Source organism: Macaca thibetana, chromosome 10, assembly GCF_024542745.1.
Source record: "Macaca thibetana thibetana isolate TM-01 chromosome 10, ASM2454274v1, whole genome shotgun sequence".
Taxonomy (NCBI): Eukaryota; Metazoa; Chordata; class Mammalia; order Primates; family Cercopithecidae; genus Macaca; species Macaca thibetana.
In genome coordinates, this window is record NC_065587.1 from 25,585,256 (window position 1) to 25,601,128 (window position 15,873).

The 15,873-nt window shown below is 50.8% G+C and overlaps 1 protein-coding gene across 1 annotated transcript in view; it reads left to right on the top strand.

Annotated features, from left to right (window-relative positions):
- Positions 1-15,873, top strand: part of SGSM1 (small G protein signaling modulator 1) — a 210,490-nt gene that overhangs the window by 86,529 nt on the left and 108,088 nt on the right. Inside the window, exons 2-3 of the mRNA XM_050745897.1 lie at positions 4,553-4,664; positions 4,761-4,804. Of these exons, the coding sequence (XP_050601854.1) occupies positions 4,646-4,664; positions 4,761-4,804 (63 nt within the window). The 5' untranslated portion in view covers positions 4,553-4,645. The remainder of the gene's footprint in view (positions 1-4,552; positions 4,665-4,760; positions 4,805-15,873) is intronic.

Genomic DNA, 15,873 nt, shown 5'->3' on the forward strand with positions numbered 1-15,873 from the left:
CATTCAGATCTTCAATTGACTGAATGAAGCTCGCCCACATCAGAGACGGCAATCTCCAAACATTAATCTTATCTACAAACTCCCTCACAGTCACCCCCAGAATAACCTTTGAGCAAATGTCTGAGCACCCCCTGGTCCAAGCAAGTTGACGGATAAAATTAACCATCGCAGCAACAAGGAGTATCTGTTGCATGGGGCACGTGACACAACATTAATCAGGATTCCTCTGTACAATAAGAGGGTCAAGAGTGCCTCGGCCTGAATCTAGCCTCTCTTACTTTCCAGTTGCATGTCTTGGTTAAGCTGTTTAACTTCTCTAAGCCTCCACTATAAAATGCAGAAAATGGGCCAGGCGCGATAATGCACGCCTGTAATCCCAGCACTTTGGGAGGCCGAGGTGGACAGATCACCAGAGGTCAGGAGTTCGAGACCAGCCTGGCCAACATGGTGAAACCCTGTCTCTACTAAAAATACAAAAATTAGTCAGTCGTGGTTGGGTGGGTGCCTGTAATCCCAGCTACTCGGGAGGCTGAGGTGGAGAATCGCTTGAACCCAGGAGGCAGAGGTTGCAGTGAGCTGAGATCCAGCCTGGGCAACAGAGCGAGATTCTGTCTCAAAAAACAAACAAAACACAAAATGCAGATAATGGGAGGAACCTACTTCATGAATTGAGGGTGAATTTAATGAGTAAAGTTCACCGCACAGTGTCAGACACATTAAGTGCTCAACACATTGTAGCTATTATTATCATGATCATTTTATTATGAACTGTGACGTTATGCATTGTGCCAGCTATCAATGTGTTTATTGCTTCTCGGCTCCAAATTCATCCTTAGATGTTTGCTCCTCAATAGCCTGGACATTTTTTTTTTAGACGAAGTCTTGCTCTTGTCACCCAGGCTGGAGTGCAATGGTGTGATCTTAGCTCACTGCAACCTCCCCTTCCTGAGTTCAAGCGATTCTCCTGCCTCAGTATCCTGAGTAGGTGGGACTACAGGTGCCTGCCACCACGCCCAGCCAATTTTTGTATTTTTAGTAGAGATGGGGTTTCACCATGTTGGCCAGGCTGGTCTCGAACTCCTGACTTCAGGCGATCCAACCACCTCGGTCTCCCAAAGCACTGGGATTTTATCATTTGTCATTTACGCTGATCACAGAGCTGAGCTTTCCCAGTTGAGGGCGCTGAAGAAACACTGCAGGAGAAAGAGGCTTCTCTTACTGGTTCCAGCTGCTGCACCACTGGTCAGCGCTAAGGGTGTGAGGTGTCATGGGCCACATAATGGGATTCTCAGACGCTGGGGGAGGCTTTGGAACCCAGGTAAGTTTTCCCATTCTGGCCACAGGGAGAGTGCAATTCTTCCCAAGCTGATCTTAGGTGATGGTGCCCCTAGTGGTGACTGTTCCAACTGCCGCAGGGAGCAATCCCTGGTCCCGTGGAATTGAGGGCTCCATTGTCACCTGCTCAGGGGGGCCTCCCTCAACCACTCTGTTTCATAACAAAATCCCCACCTGTCTGGGCCCTCCCTGTCTCCCCTGCCTACTTTGTTTTCCTCCAGAACTTTCCAACATACTCTATTTATTATTTGCTTATTTTATTGCCTGCCTCCTAAGCTCCACGAGGGCAAAGCTTTTTGCCTGTCTTGTTCACTTAGAAGTGTCTAGCACAGTTACCTGGCCCACAGTAGGTGTTCAATAAATATCTGTTGACCTGAGTTGCATGCAGGTCAACCATGCCTTCCTGCCCGTTGCGATTGCACCGAACACCATGGAGTCCTTTATCTTGGAGGAAAAGCTCCAGGTTTTTAAGGACCAGCACAGGTCAACTTCCCAGGCTTCGTGCTTAGCAGAAAAAGGAAAAATGTGGGTTTTGAAAAATGATTCTCTAGAGTGAGGCTTAGGCACCCTACCACCTTCCTAAAGTACCCCAGTTAACTGAGGGGTGAAGCCAAGGAGAAGAACAAATGGATCAATCACTTTGTCCCTCAGGTCAGAATCCTGGCTGTCACTCACTTCTTAAACGAACTGGGATGAAACCTCCTCCGGGCTTGGCTTTGTCGATGACATAAGGATCATAGGGTTAGGGTGGGGTGGAAAGAGGGTCAATAAGATCATGTGAGCAAAACCCAAAGCCCTTAGTGCAGTGCCTGGCACATAGTAGGTGCACAATATATGATTATTTTTGCTGCCAAGCAGCCATTTCCCATTCTCCTGGGGGACTTGCTGGAGATTGTGGAGCAAGGGTTTGTGATTGAGACACCTCTCCCTGAGCCAAGGGGCAGGCTCGTGTCCCAAGTCAGAACAATCAGGCACTCCCTCTGTAGGATGAAAACCTTAAACGAACGGCATTCTCTTTACCAGAGCAGCAGTGCCCTAACCACACTGTCCTCGCTGGGCAAATCTTCCCAAGAAATCCGCTTTCTGGCCTTCCAGAGCTGCCTTGATTTCATCCCATTTCCCAGTTCTCCAGGCTCCCATGGGCTCTGGGATCACACATTATCTTTCCAGTTTATTTCCTTTTGCCTAAGGAAGCCAAAGTCAGCTTCTGTGGCTTGTGATCAGAGACCCCTGACACTGACCAATGGGAAAAAGGGGGCTGTGGATCCACTACTGCAGGGAGAGGCACTCTAAGCTGTCCCCTAGTCCTTCTGAAGGAAGGCCTGAATACTGGGGGACCCTAAAAGGCATTGCAAATCCTTAACGTCACCATCAAAGTCATACAGGATCTTGGCCCTGCACCTTTCGGGCCAACATCCCACCACTGTCCCCATTGTTCACACCACTCCAGCCCCACAGGCATCTCTCCCATTTGTCACTGTTTAACTGGACACACTCCCTCCTCAGGGCCTTTGTATTTGCATTCCCTTGACTCAACTGCTCTTCCTCCAGAAATCCCCATGGCCTGCTCCTTTTCCTCTTTGCTCAAATGTCACCTGCTCAGTGGGGCCTCCCTCAACCACCCTACTTCAGAATATGATCCCCAGGGGTCTGGGCCCTCCCTATCCCCTTTGCCTACTTAATTTTTCTCCAGAACTTTCCAGCATGGTCTGTCCTTTGCTTATGTATTTTGTTGTCTGTCTCTTAAACTCCATGAGGGTAGCGCTCTCTGTCTGTCTTGCTCACTTAGAAATCTCTAGCACAGTCACTTGGCACAGAGTAGGTGCTCAATAAATATTGACCTGACTTGCATTCTGGGTGCATACAGTTAGGGACTTGGGGTGACCAGCGGCTCTCAATGGAACAAGCCTTTTCTCACAGAGCCCACTGCCTGCTCAGCCTCGGAGATCCTGGCTGACAAGTGCCTCCTGTTGGGGCCAGATTCCTGAGAAAACCCCACTCTTCCAGCAAACTGCATGTCCGGGAGGGAGCCACTTAAGTCCCGGCCTCTCCTGGATGGAGAACCAGTGAATCTTGGAAGACTCTTTTTTTTTTTTTTTTTGAGATGGAGTTTCACTCTTGTTGCCCAGGCTGGAGTGCCGTGGCGCAATCTTGGCTCACTGCCACCTCCGCCTCCAGGGTTCAAGCAATTCTCGTGCCTCAGCCTCCTGAGTAGCTGGGATTACAGGAGCATGCCACCATGCCTGGCTAATTTTTGTATTTGTATTTTTTATTTTTTGAGACGGAATCTCACTCTGTCGCTCAGGCTGGAGTGCAATGGCGCCATGTTGGATCACTGTAACCTCTGCTTCCCAGGTTCAAGTGATTCTCCTGCCTTAGCCTTCCGAGTAGCTGGGTTTACAGGCACCCCACCATCATGTCCGGCTAATTTTTGTATTTTTGTAGAAACGGCGTTTCACCATGTTGGCCAGGTTGGTCTCCAACTCCTGACCTCAGGTGATCCGCCCACCTCGGCCTCCCAAAGTACTGGGATTACAGGGATGAGCCACATGCCCAGCCTAATTTTTGTATTTTTGGTAGAGATGGGGTTTCACTATGTTGGCCAGGCTGGTCTCGAACTCCTGACCTCAAGTGATACGCCCGCCTCGGCCTCCCAAAGTGTTGAGATTACAGGTGTGAGCCACCGCGCCCGGCTGGAAGACTCTCAATAATAATAAATAATAGTAATAACAGTAACAGTGGCAAGCATTTATGCTTGCTGGCCTTTCCCCCTGGGTCTGTATTAAGGGCTTCACATCCAATATCTCACTTAAGTCTCAGATCGTTCTGAGACCCATGATACCCATTTTATACCATATTATACCCATTTTAAAGATGAGAAAACAGGCTTGGAGAATGTCCGTAGTAGTCCCACCATTTCCTGCGACTTCCTGGAGCCTGGCCCACAGAGGAGGGCTCAGGAAGGACGCTTTCCTTCCTCGCCCTAGGGAACAGGGAGGGACCTGAGCGCTGGCGTGGAGGGTGGGGGAGCCTGAAAGGCCCGGGCGCTGGGTGCGCGGGAGCGAGCGTGCGTGCTTGGCGCGAAGGCTCCTGGCGCAGGCAACCCGACCGCCCAACCGCGCGGTGGCTTGCCTGAGGGGTGGGGCGGCCGCCTCGGGTCCTGACGTCGGGCGCCCTCCGGCCGTCACTCAGCGCTCGGCCCCGCCCCGCCGCGGCTGCAGCAGCAGCGCCGAGGCCGGAGGAGCCACCGCCGCCACCACCGCCGCCACCGCCACCGCCTCCCGGGACTCGGAACCCAGCGCTCGGAGCCATGGCCTCGACCCCCGCGGGTAAGGGGCTGCGGGACACGGGGGCGGCGGGAGGGCAGCGCCCGGCCCCCGCACCCACTCTAGGCTAACCCGCGGCTCTCGCGTCTTGTCCCACAGAGGCGGAGACCCGACAGAGGCTTCTACGCACCGTCAAGAAGGAGGTGGGTGCCGGGGTGGGGGCGCTGGGCAGGATTCCCCCGGGCAGGGGGCAGCACAGCCAAACGGGAAAAGAGCCTCCGTGGAAGGGTGGCCTCTGGCGGTGGGGGGGGGCGGCCAGACCAGGTGTGGGACTCACCTGGGTAGGCATTGACCTCCCGCAGGGCAGGAGGCGCAGCGAGGGAGTTTGGGGATCGGTATAGGCGTGGGGAGGCTTTGGCCCATTTGAGGCTTTGTGCGGGGGCGGATGCAGCGTGAGGCCCCTCCAGGTGTGGGACCCACCTGGCTATGTCCCAGTAGAACGTCCTGTTGTGGAGGAGCAAGCAGGTGGGTGCGGTTCAGGAAGGGGATCTTCCAAGAGAGACTAGCTGCTGGGGGGACCCCCCACAGGGTGTGCTGGGGGAGGGGCCCTGATAGGGCTGCCGAAGGTGGGGCACCCTTTGGGAAAAGGGAGAGGGAAAATAAAGCCTCCCTCCCCAGCCCCCAAATTCTCAGTCCTTGGAGCCACCTCCAGGAGCCAGGGGACTCCCTCCCGGAGAGTCCCGGGTCAGTGAGCTGCTCACCTGGCAGTAGGGGTCCCTTCACCCCCTACCCCACACACTCAGAGGTGAGAATCAGAAAGGTTCTGCCATTTTTCTGCCCCTCCACTCTCCCTGGGGTCAGCGCGGGGGCCCAGTCTAATCTTTAGGGTTCATGACCAAAGACCTCCCAGAACCCCATAGACAGGGATAATTTGTAGTCCTTGGGGCCTGGGGTAGCATTTCCATGCCTGGACTGTGTGCTCTGCTGCGTACGCCTGCGTGGGTGAGGACCTGTGGCTGTGAGTATGTGCATATGAGAATGTCTGTGTGTCTGGAGATACCTAAGTGTATCTCTTTGCATTGTGTGTACACATATCTATGTGTGTCTGTGTATCTGTTTTTGTGAGAGTGGGTCTATGTGTGTGTATTGTGTGGTGCATGAGTCTGTGTGAATGAGTGATGCTGTGACTGTGCGTGTGTATCTTGAGTGGGTGTGTGGCATGTGATGCATGAGTCTGTGTGAATAACTAGGGCTGTGACGCCGTGTGTGTGCGTGTGTCTGTGTGTTGCTCTCCCCATTCTTCAGCCTCAGACCCCATTGCTGCTGTGTTTTTGTCACTTTTTAACCTTATGAGCACTTAGCCCAAGGCCTCGAATGGCAGCAGACCTTGTGGGCTGGCCTGGTTTGTGGGCCTGGCTTTCAGTGCGTGTGTGTGTGTGCACGCGTGTGTGCATGTGTATGTGTGTTGTGGGTGTCGGCTGAGGTGGCAGCATCAAGCATCACTGATGACCTGTCCTTCCCTGCACAGTGGCAGACAGCCACCAAGGGCAGCCTGGAGGCTTGGACCTGTTGCTGCCCCTCCCTCCTCGGGGAGCATGAGTATGTGTCTGTGTGTATATGTGTCTGTGTGTGGCATGTCCTATTTTGTTTAAAGAATGAGCTCCAGGGCTGCTTGGCACATTCTAGCATTTTCGAATGAGACATGCAAAATACATTAGATCCCTCAGAAAGGTCCAGAAGTGTTCAGCTCAGCCTTTGTATAGGCTCCTGTGGGTACTCCAAGGGAGGTCTGTCTAGAACCTCTCTTTTTTTTTTTTCCTGAGACGGCATCTCGCTCTGGGGCCCAGGATGGAGTGCAGTGGCACAGTCTCCGCTCACTGCAAACTCTGCCTCCCAAGTAGCTGGGGCTACAGGTGCCCACCACCACACCCAGCTAATTTTACTATTTTTTTTTTTTTTTTTTTTTTTAAGTGGAGACTGGGTTTCACTGTGCTAGCCAGGATGGTCTCGATCTCCTGACCTCATGATCCGCCCACCTTGGCCTCCCAAAGTGCTGGGATTACAGGCGTGAGCCACTGTGTCTGGCTTAGAACCTCTTTTCAACAGAACTCAGACCAACAACATTCTTGTGACTATTTCAGGGGAGGGGCATGTACCTTACAAAGCACCTGCTGTGTTTTTGTTCATGGTTTAACCAGACCTACATGTAATATGTAGATGTTTTTGCCTGAGGCAGCTTTGTTTTTTTTTTTTTGTTTTTTTGAGACGGAGTCTTGCTCTGTCACCCAGGCTGGAGTGCAGTGGCCGGATCTCAGCTCACTGCAAGCTCCTCCTCTCGGGTTCACGCCATTCTCCTGCCTCAGCCTCCCGAGTAGCTGGGACTACAGGCACCCGCCACTTCGCCCGGCTAGTTTTTTGTATTTTTTAGTAGAGACGGGGTTTCACCGTATTAGCCAGGATGGTCTCGATCTCCTGACCTCATGATCCGCCCGTCTCTGCTGGGATTACAGGCTTGAGCCACCGCGCCCGGCCGCAGCTTTGTTTTTAAGGCAATATTTGGTTGAATTGGGGAGGGGGCTGCAGGCAGAAGAGAATACCAGTAAGACATCTGGGGAAGGCTGTGGCTGAGGCCCAGGTCCAAGCTCAGCTACCATCTTCCCCAGTTTCCTGCATAGGTCCCTTCTCCTCTCTAGGACTCAGTTTCTCCATCTGCAGAAGGATGCATTGGTACCAGTGTCCTTCAAGGTCCAATCTGTGTCAGTCTAGTTTGGGTCTTGGGCTCAGAGAGGGGGAATAACTTGCCCAAGAGCGCCCAGCCAAGATGGGACTGAGTTGGGACTTACCCCCCAGGTCTTTTTGATGTCAGAGCCACACTTTGGCCCTCCCATCCCACAAACATGCTCATCCAAATCTACACAGTACCACACCTTGGACAGAATGTGTGGGTAGTACCGTTTCTACTGTACAGATGAGAACACTGTGGCCCAGAGACAATAAATGGCATTTCAAGGACACAGAACCAGTGTGGGGGAACAGGTTCCGGTCTTCTGTCTTTGAGTTCCTATTTAGCATAGGTACCCTAAGAACATGGCAACAACTCGGTTCCCCCCAAAGCATGTCTCCTGTCCTTTCCTTCCTTTGCTTACCTCTTTGAGGGGGCACCTCTCTCAGTGTCAGAGAACCAGTCTCCAGTGGAATAGAAGGGAAAGCTCTTTGCCTAGAAATCTGAGAGTCAAATCAGGTCCTCCTCCCCACTCTCTGGGTTCAGAGGAGCCACATCTCTGCCTGTCACAGCCTCACCCAGAGACTGCATTGTGTGTACACATATCTACATGTGTCTTGTGTGTATATCTGTCTTCTGTGTGTATATCTGTTTTTCCAGCCTTCTTTCTAGAAGGGGTGCCTTAATAATTGACATCTCTGGGCAGCTCTGCAAGGTTTGCCAGAGCCACTACAGCCACCAAGGGGCCGGCAGAGGCTGGGAGCTGGAAACTGTCCAGTGCTGGCCTGGGGAACCAGTAGGACCCAGCACCCATTAGGCAGGTCAAGAAGGAACTTCGGGCTCAACTAGAGCTGGATTCCAATTCCAGATATGTTTATTTACTAAGGGCTGTGTGTCAGACCCTGGGCTAGGTTCTGTGGATATAGCAGGGACAGGCCCCTTGTAGACAGGCCCTGTCCCTGTCCTCCTGGGGCTGACCTTGCTTGCAATGGAGGAAACACACTCCCAACAGATACTTTATCACAATTACAAGGATAATTACAGGCTGTGCACAGAGGCACCCCGGGCTGCAAGAATCCAAAACGGACAACTGACCATGTGCAGGGGCCCAGGATGTGATGTTTCAGAAGACAGGTGCAAGATGAGTAGGACTTTCAGGTGAAGATAGGGGGAGGTTGAGAGACACTAACAAAAACCATTCCTGGCAGAGGGTTTTGTACATGCAGAAGCTTTGTGGCTGCAGGGAAGACTGAATTTGAAGAAACCGAAGTGAGCAGAGCAGAGAGAAAGGAGAAGGGTGCAGATGCAGAGAAGGCAGAACGTATGGTCTTATCCCAAAAGCAAGGGGAAAGGAATGGGGAGGACATGGAGAACAGGGAAAGAAGGTGATGGAGCTGAAATTGATGGCCTGCTCACTGCACGATCTTGGACAAGATCTGTCTTTACCTTTATCAGTGTGTGGGTTTCCGTTTATTCATAATGGGGATGAAAATGATTCAGCTGGCAGGATAAACCCTGCGAGAACACCCATCACGTTAGCCTGAGCTCCTCCAGGGTAAGCATCCTTTTTTTTTCTTCTGTCCTCAGTGCCACCAAGAGAAAGCTGGAAACAAGGTGGCCTCAGCTGCAAACAGCGTGGCCTCAGCATGATTTCCTCCAGTTAAATCTCACCAGCTCTAGCTTGGCTCCTTCCTGACTTCCTTTACCCTCCCTGCCAACCCTTAATTTTGTTTTGGTTCCCGGAGCGAGCAGGGACTGGCTTCCCGTTGCCATGACAACTGCCATTAAAGGAGCCAGCCATGTGATGCCAGTTGATAATGGAAGCAAAGTGACTAACTGCCTTGTTTTGCTGCCTCTGGGCTGGGGCTAGAAAGCCTCTTAATTGGAAGGGAGAATGCAGGGGCTGGTGGCAGGCAGATGAGACCCCAGGAAGGAGACAGGGAGATGAGGCAGGTCCTGGAGGGGAAGCTACATTTAGCTCTGCAGACTGGAGCTGGTGGAAGGGCTGTAATTGTGGAGCCCTCGTCACAGCTGCTGAACAGAGCCTGTTTGGAGAGCTGAGTCTTCCAGCCTCTGGGTTAGGGGCGATGAGGTGGGAGAGGAAGGCAGGACTTGCTAAGAAGGTTGGAGGAAAGCGAGAGAAGCAATTGATGTTACCATGGGGACTCCGCAGTTTTACTGGGACCCAGTGGCTCTTAATGAAGGGGAGCAGTTTTCTCTCCCGTCCCTAGGTTGGGTTGCCAGATAACTACCAGGTCGCCCAGTTAAATCTGACTTTCAGATAAACAGTGAGTAAGTTTTCAGTATGAGTGTGTATTGCTAAATCTGGCAACCCTACTCCAGGGGACATTTGGCAATGTCTGGAAACATTTTTGGTTGTCACAGTTGGGGGTGCTACCGGCATCTAGTGGGAAGAGGCCAGGGATGCTACTCACATTCTTGCAGTACACAAGACACCCCCTCAGCCCACCACCACTAGCAGCACAAAGAAGTGGCCAGCCCAGAATGACAACGCTGTTAGAGCAACAAAACTTGCTCCCTGCTGACCCTACCCATCCTGCACCCACCGCACCCTTCCCTTTTCTAGGCTGCTCTGATACGAATGTCCTATTCTTGAACAACTCATTCTCACTGCTTTTAGATTGTCTTGGATGCATACTTGGAGTCCAAAGCCGGGGCAGGGGTGGGCAGGGGCAGTGAACGAAGTCTTGGCTCCCTAGCCATGTCATTTTGGGAAAACTTCCTCAGAATGCCTCAGTTTCTCACGTGTAAAATGGACTTAGGCCATAGGAGAGAGAATGGACTATGTAATAACACTAGTAATTCCTGGCCAGGCACGGTGGCTCGTGCCTGCAATCCCAGCACTTTGAGAGGCCGAGATGGGATGATCACTTTGGGCCTGGAGTTTGGGACCAGCCTGGGCAACACAGCAAGATCCCCATCTCTGCAGAAAACAAAATAAAAATAGCCGAGCATTGTAGTGCATGCCTGTAGTCACAGCTATTTGAGAGGCTGAGGCAGGAGGATCCCTTGAGCCCAGGAAGTTGAGGCTGCAGTGAGCTGTGATCACATCACTGTACTCCAGCCAAGGCAACAGCAAGACCCTGTCTCAAAAAAAAAAGAAAAAAGAGAAAAAAAGATATTATGACTGGGTGTGGTGGCTCATGCCTGTTAACAGCACTTTGGGAGGCCAAGCCAAGTGGATCACTTGAGATCAGGAGTTTAAGACCAGCCTGGCCAACATGGTGAAACCTCATCTCTACTAAAAATACAAAAATTAGCCGGGTGTGGTAGCATGCGCCTGTAATCCCAGCTACTCGGGATGCTGAGGCAGGAGAATCGTTTGAACCCAGGAAGTGGAGTGTGGTTGCAGGGAGCTGAGATGGCGTAAATGCACTCCAGCCTGGGCAACAGAGCGAGACTCCGTCTCAAAAAAAAAAAAAGGCATTCCTAATTTCCTAGCTGTTTGCTGGGGACTTCCGGCTTCCTCTGTCCTGGGCACTGTGCCGTGAACTTTCTGAGCGTTATCCCCTTCACTCCTCATGAAGGAGAGAATCATCATCTCTTTCCATGATCGATGAACTGGCGGCAGAGAGATGTTACGCAGCTCGCTTTGAGGTCCCACAGTCAGTCCGTGGGGAAGTCAGGATTCAAACCTCACATTGCCGAGATCTGGAGGGATGGCCTCGTGACCTTGGCTTACAGTGAGCAGTGGTGGGGAGCTGTGAGCTTCAGAAAAGTCCCTGAAAACACAGCTTGGCTTCAGGCAAATGCTGGGGAAGGAAATGGGACAGGAAAGGTCCATTAGTTCCAGCTTGTTTAGGGCTGTACGTGCCAGGCTGTGACATTTGAACTTCCCACAGTGGATAATGGGGAGCTATAGAAGATTATGAGCAAGGGAGGGTTGTGATTGGGACTGTACTTCAGGAAGTTTCATCTAATAGCAGGGACCAGGATAGACAGTTTCTGCCAGCTCTTAGAAGACAACTTTCTCCCTCCCTCTGTTATTTTCTTTCTCCCCCACTTCCTTCCCTCCCTCCCTGCCTCCCTCCTTCCCTGCCTCCCTCCTTCCTTCCTTCTTTCTTCCTTACACAAATATTAGTCGAGCATCCACTATGTGCCAGGCCCTGTTCTAGAAGCTGCAGACTGAGAAGTGAGTAAAGCAAAGTCGTTGCTCATATGCCCTCATTCAGTGTACAGTATAGTGGCAGAAGGGCATATAGAGAAAACGATAAATATATATTAAAGGTAACAAGGGCTCCAAGGAAAATAACAGCTGGGGAGGGATGGGAAAGGCTTGCCAGAGGAGGTGGTCAGGGATGGCCTCACTGATGCGATGGCGTTTGATCGAGACCTGAAGGAAGGAAGGGGAGCAGTGTCAACATCTGCAGGAAGTGTGTGCCTGGCAGAGGGAACAGCTTATGCAGAGGCTGTGAGTTGGGAACAGACCAGCTGGGAGGCCAGTGAGGCTTGGAGTGAAGAAAACAAGAGTAGAGATGAGGTTTGAGAGAGCGGGAGGCTGATTGTTCAAGACCTTGTCCATCGAAGGCTTTGGCTTTGACTCTGGGTGAGATAGGAGCCATGGGAGTATTTTGAGCAGGAAAGGAACAGGCAAGTTTTGGGGACAAGTCGAGAGGAAGCAAAGACACCAGATCATCAGATAAGACAGGAAATGTCTGCCTTTGCTGAGCTTTCCATTCTTGGGCTGGAATCACAGCCCCCCACCCACTACTCGTCCCACTGTGCCAAGGAGAGACTCCAAAAATGCGTGTGCTTGAATGAATGCAGGAATGCCAGGTGGGCTATTTTGGGGCTCTCTGATGCTGGCAGGATTGACTCACATCAGCTTGCGTATGTCGCGTTTGCCGGCTTAAGAGAGCTTTGAAATGCTCTTCATGAATAATGCAGCCATATCCACCTGAAGCGTTTTGATGCTTTTTCAGGTCTGGCAACCTGGCTTCTGGGAGCTTTTGCTAGTGATGAGCATCTGCGGCAGCTTAGGCACCCTGGTTCGATGTGGCGAGGCTGGCAGGAGGGCCCCTGGCTTGCTTGGCCGTGTCTCTTGTACCATATGGCTGGGCCTCCCCCAGCCACCTCATGAGGTGCTCCAGGAGCTGGTGGTAGCACTTGTTGCTGGGTGGCCGGCAGGAAAGGGCATTTTGGTCACCCTTAAGGGCCCCCAGTTGCTGTCTGCAGAGCCCAGGATGGGAAGTGAGGAGACCTGCCCTTGTTCCAGTTCTGACCCCAGCAATGGGTGTGGCTTCTCACAGGTCCCTTCTCAAGATCTCATTCTCCTGCTTTCTAAGTGGACGAGGTTGGACAGCTCCAGGATTCCAAGAACCTCAACTCATCTAATTTGGCCAGCGTCACTCTCTGAGAGCCAAATCTTTGTTTTTTCCATTCTGAATTTACCAAGTATTTATTTAAGACTAATTAAAACTAAGTAGCTGGTAAGACTTTTGAAGTGCCTTCAGTTCACTCAAGGAAAACCAGGGCTTAACTAACACCATTCTAATGGGATAAATATTTAAAAAACAAACAACAACAAAAAAACCACAAAACTAGCATATACTGAGCATTTTATATCAATGATTTCTTTTAATTATTGATCCCCCATGAAATAGATAACACCCCCTCTTTTATGGATGAGAAACTCGAGGCACAGAGATGGCAAGGAATTCGCCCTAAGGTCACAGAGATTGTCATTGATACAGCAAGGGGTCTGGCTGCACAGTCCTCCTCTGTTATCACTCTGAAGCTAAAACCAGCAAAACCCACACAGGGTTCCAAGCTCCACTGAGAGCGGGGGATCAGGGAAAAGGCCACATTTTGGAACCAGACAGTCCTACGTTCAGATTGTGGCCCTGCCATTTAGTAGCAGCATGAACCTCTTTGACGTTCATTTCCTCGTGTGTCAAACAGCAAGGGCCTCAGCTACCACTACGCTGTCACTGTCAGGCAGTTGGCAGTATTTATGGAGGGGCCAGGCACACCGCATGGCTCACCCTTTTGGGAGTAAGCTGGACTCAATCCCAGAAGGACACTTGGCTGCCCTTTCTGGTCGCATCTGAACTTACAGATGCCCTCAGCGCAGGATCTTGCTGTCTCTAGATAAGCCCGGACGTGGGGGTGCTGCAGCCCCCAGGGCAGTGCTGTGGAATGAGTCAGAAGAGATCTCTCTTGCGATCCAAAAGGACAAGACCTCTAGTGGGCTGAGTCTTGGCTGGCTGCATCATCATCCTGGGAAGGGCAGCTGGGTCTTCCCTCTGGGGCTGGCTGCCCATCAGCTCCTGGAGAGAGTCCCTCAGCCTAAGGAGCTCAGAGTCCCTGGTGACTTTCCTGGCCCTGCACTTGGTTGCTGTGCACACCTGGGCAAGGGGGCTAAGAATGCTAAACTCAGATGTGGGGCAGTGTATTTTTCTTTCACTTAGTGATATAGAAGATGAGATGAATATATTTCTATGTTATTTATTTCACAATTTTGCAGGAACTCAGATTGTGGGTGTTTACAAAGAACAGTAACGGTTCCTTTTGCAGTAAGGCCTTATTGAGAAAATGGATAGCTGAAGCCCTGAGAATTCAAGAGACTTGGTGATGTTACCAAAATGCCAGGGTTTCGGCCTAGGTCCTGCTGCTGGCCACACAGAAGGCCAATCACTGAGATAAGTATTGCCCAAGAAGAAGTCTTTTAATAGGGTGCTGCAGCAGAGGAGATGGGAGGTCAGGCTCACATCTATCTTCCTGACCAACTAAACTCAGAGGTTTATATAGCAGGGAGGAAATGTAAGTGCATGCAAGAAAACTGGAATTAGAGAGGGGTAAGGAAAAGGAGTTGGTCAACAGGAAGCAGGTGGTGGCTTAGGCAGTCATGGTGGGTGAGGGGTGTTGATCTGTTTGTCCAGATGCAATGATCTGGTAAGTTTCATTTCCTTGGGGGAGGCCTGATGTTTGGTTTCCTGAGAAAGGAACTCAGATAAGACAAATGTAACTTTCTGAAGTTTTAAAACTGGGAGGATCAGTTTCTGTGTTTATTCAAAAGAAACCATAAACATTAGTTCTATGGGATAGTTGGGCCAGTTTCAGTGATACTTGGGGCATTGAATGAATTCCTTTTTAATTATTATTATTTGGTAAATTGTGCTTACTTGGTAAATTAGAATTGTAGCAACTACCATTTACCAAATATTGCTGTAGGTACTTTGCTGTCTCTCATTTAATCCACAAAACAACCTTCCTACAGAGAAGTACAAGTAGCAACTGCTCTTTACTGACAAGGAAATTGATGCTCAGAGAGGCTAAGAAACTGAACCAGGACTACAGAGCTGAGAAACAGCAGGGTAGGGTTTGTTAGCCAGCTCCATCCTCCATGCACTTCAAGTCGGATAAACCCTGATAAAACTAGCTAGAATGATAATAAACATATAAAAATAAAATGAAAAGAGAAAGTGAAGATAAAAAATTGATTTCTTTTTTATTTTTATTTTTGAGATGGAGTCTCGCTCTGTTGCCCAGGCTGGAGTGCAGTGGCACGATCTCAGCTCACTGCAACCTCTGCCTCCCAGGTTCAAGCGATTCTCCTGCCTCAACCTCCTGAGTAGCTGGAGTTACAGTCGCGTGCCACCACACCCGCTTAATTTTTGTGTTTTTAGTAGAGACGGGGTTTCACCATGTTGTTCAGGATTGTCTTGAACTACTGATGTCATGATCTGTCCGCCTCAGCCTCCCAAAGTGCTGGGATTACAGGCGTGAGCCACCGCGCCCGGCCATGAGTATTCTCAGCTTTTGTCAGGACCTCTAAGGAATCCACAACCCAAATACCCAAATACAGTTCAGCATCACCCTGTGTCTTGGTTGGTGCTGGTATAACGAAGTACCGTGACTGGGTAGCTTCTAAACAACAGGAATTCTCACAGTTCTAGTGGCTAGAAGTCTGAGATCAGGGTGGCAGCGTGGTTGGTATCTGGTGAGGGCCCTCTTCCACTGCAGACTTCTCATCATGTCCTCATGGCGGAACGGGGTGAGAGAAGTCTTTGGGCTCTCTTTTATAAGAGCACAAATCCCGGCCGGGCGCAATGGCTCACGCCTATAATCCCAGCACTTTGGGAGGCTGAGGCAGGTGGATCATCCGAGGTCAGGAGTTGGAGACCAGCCTGGCCAACATGGTGAAACCCTGTCTCTACTAAAAATACAAAAATTAGCCAGGTGTGGTGGCGGGCTTTAATCCCAGCTACTCAGGAGGCTGAGGCAGGAGAATTGCTTGAACCTGGGAGGCAGAGGTAGCAGTGAGCCGAGATCGTGCCATTGCATTCCAGCTTGGGCGACAGAGCAAGACTCTGTCTCAAAAAAAAAAAAAAAAAAAAAAAAAACAGAAAGAAAAGAAAAAACAAAATAGCACTAATCTCATCTAAGAGTCACCTTCATGACTTAATTACCTCCCAAAAGCTCTTCCTCCTAATACCACCACTTTGGGGATTAGGATTTTATTTGTTTGTTTATTTAGAGATGGAGTCTCGCTCCGTTGCCCAGGCTGGAGTGCAATGGTGCGATCTT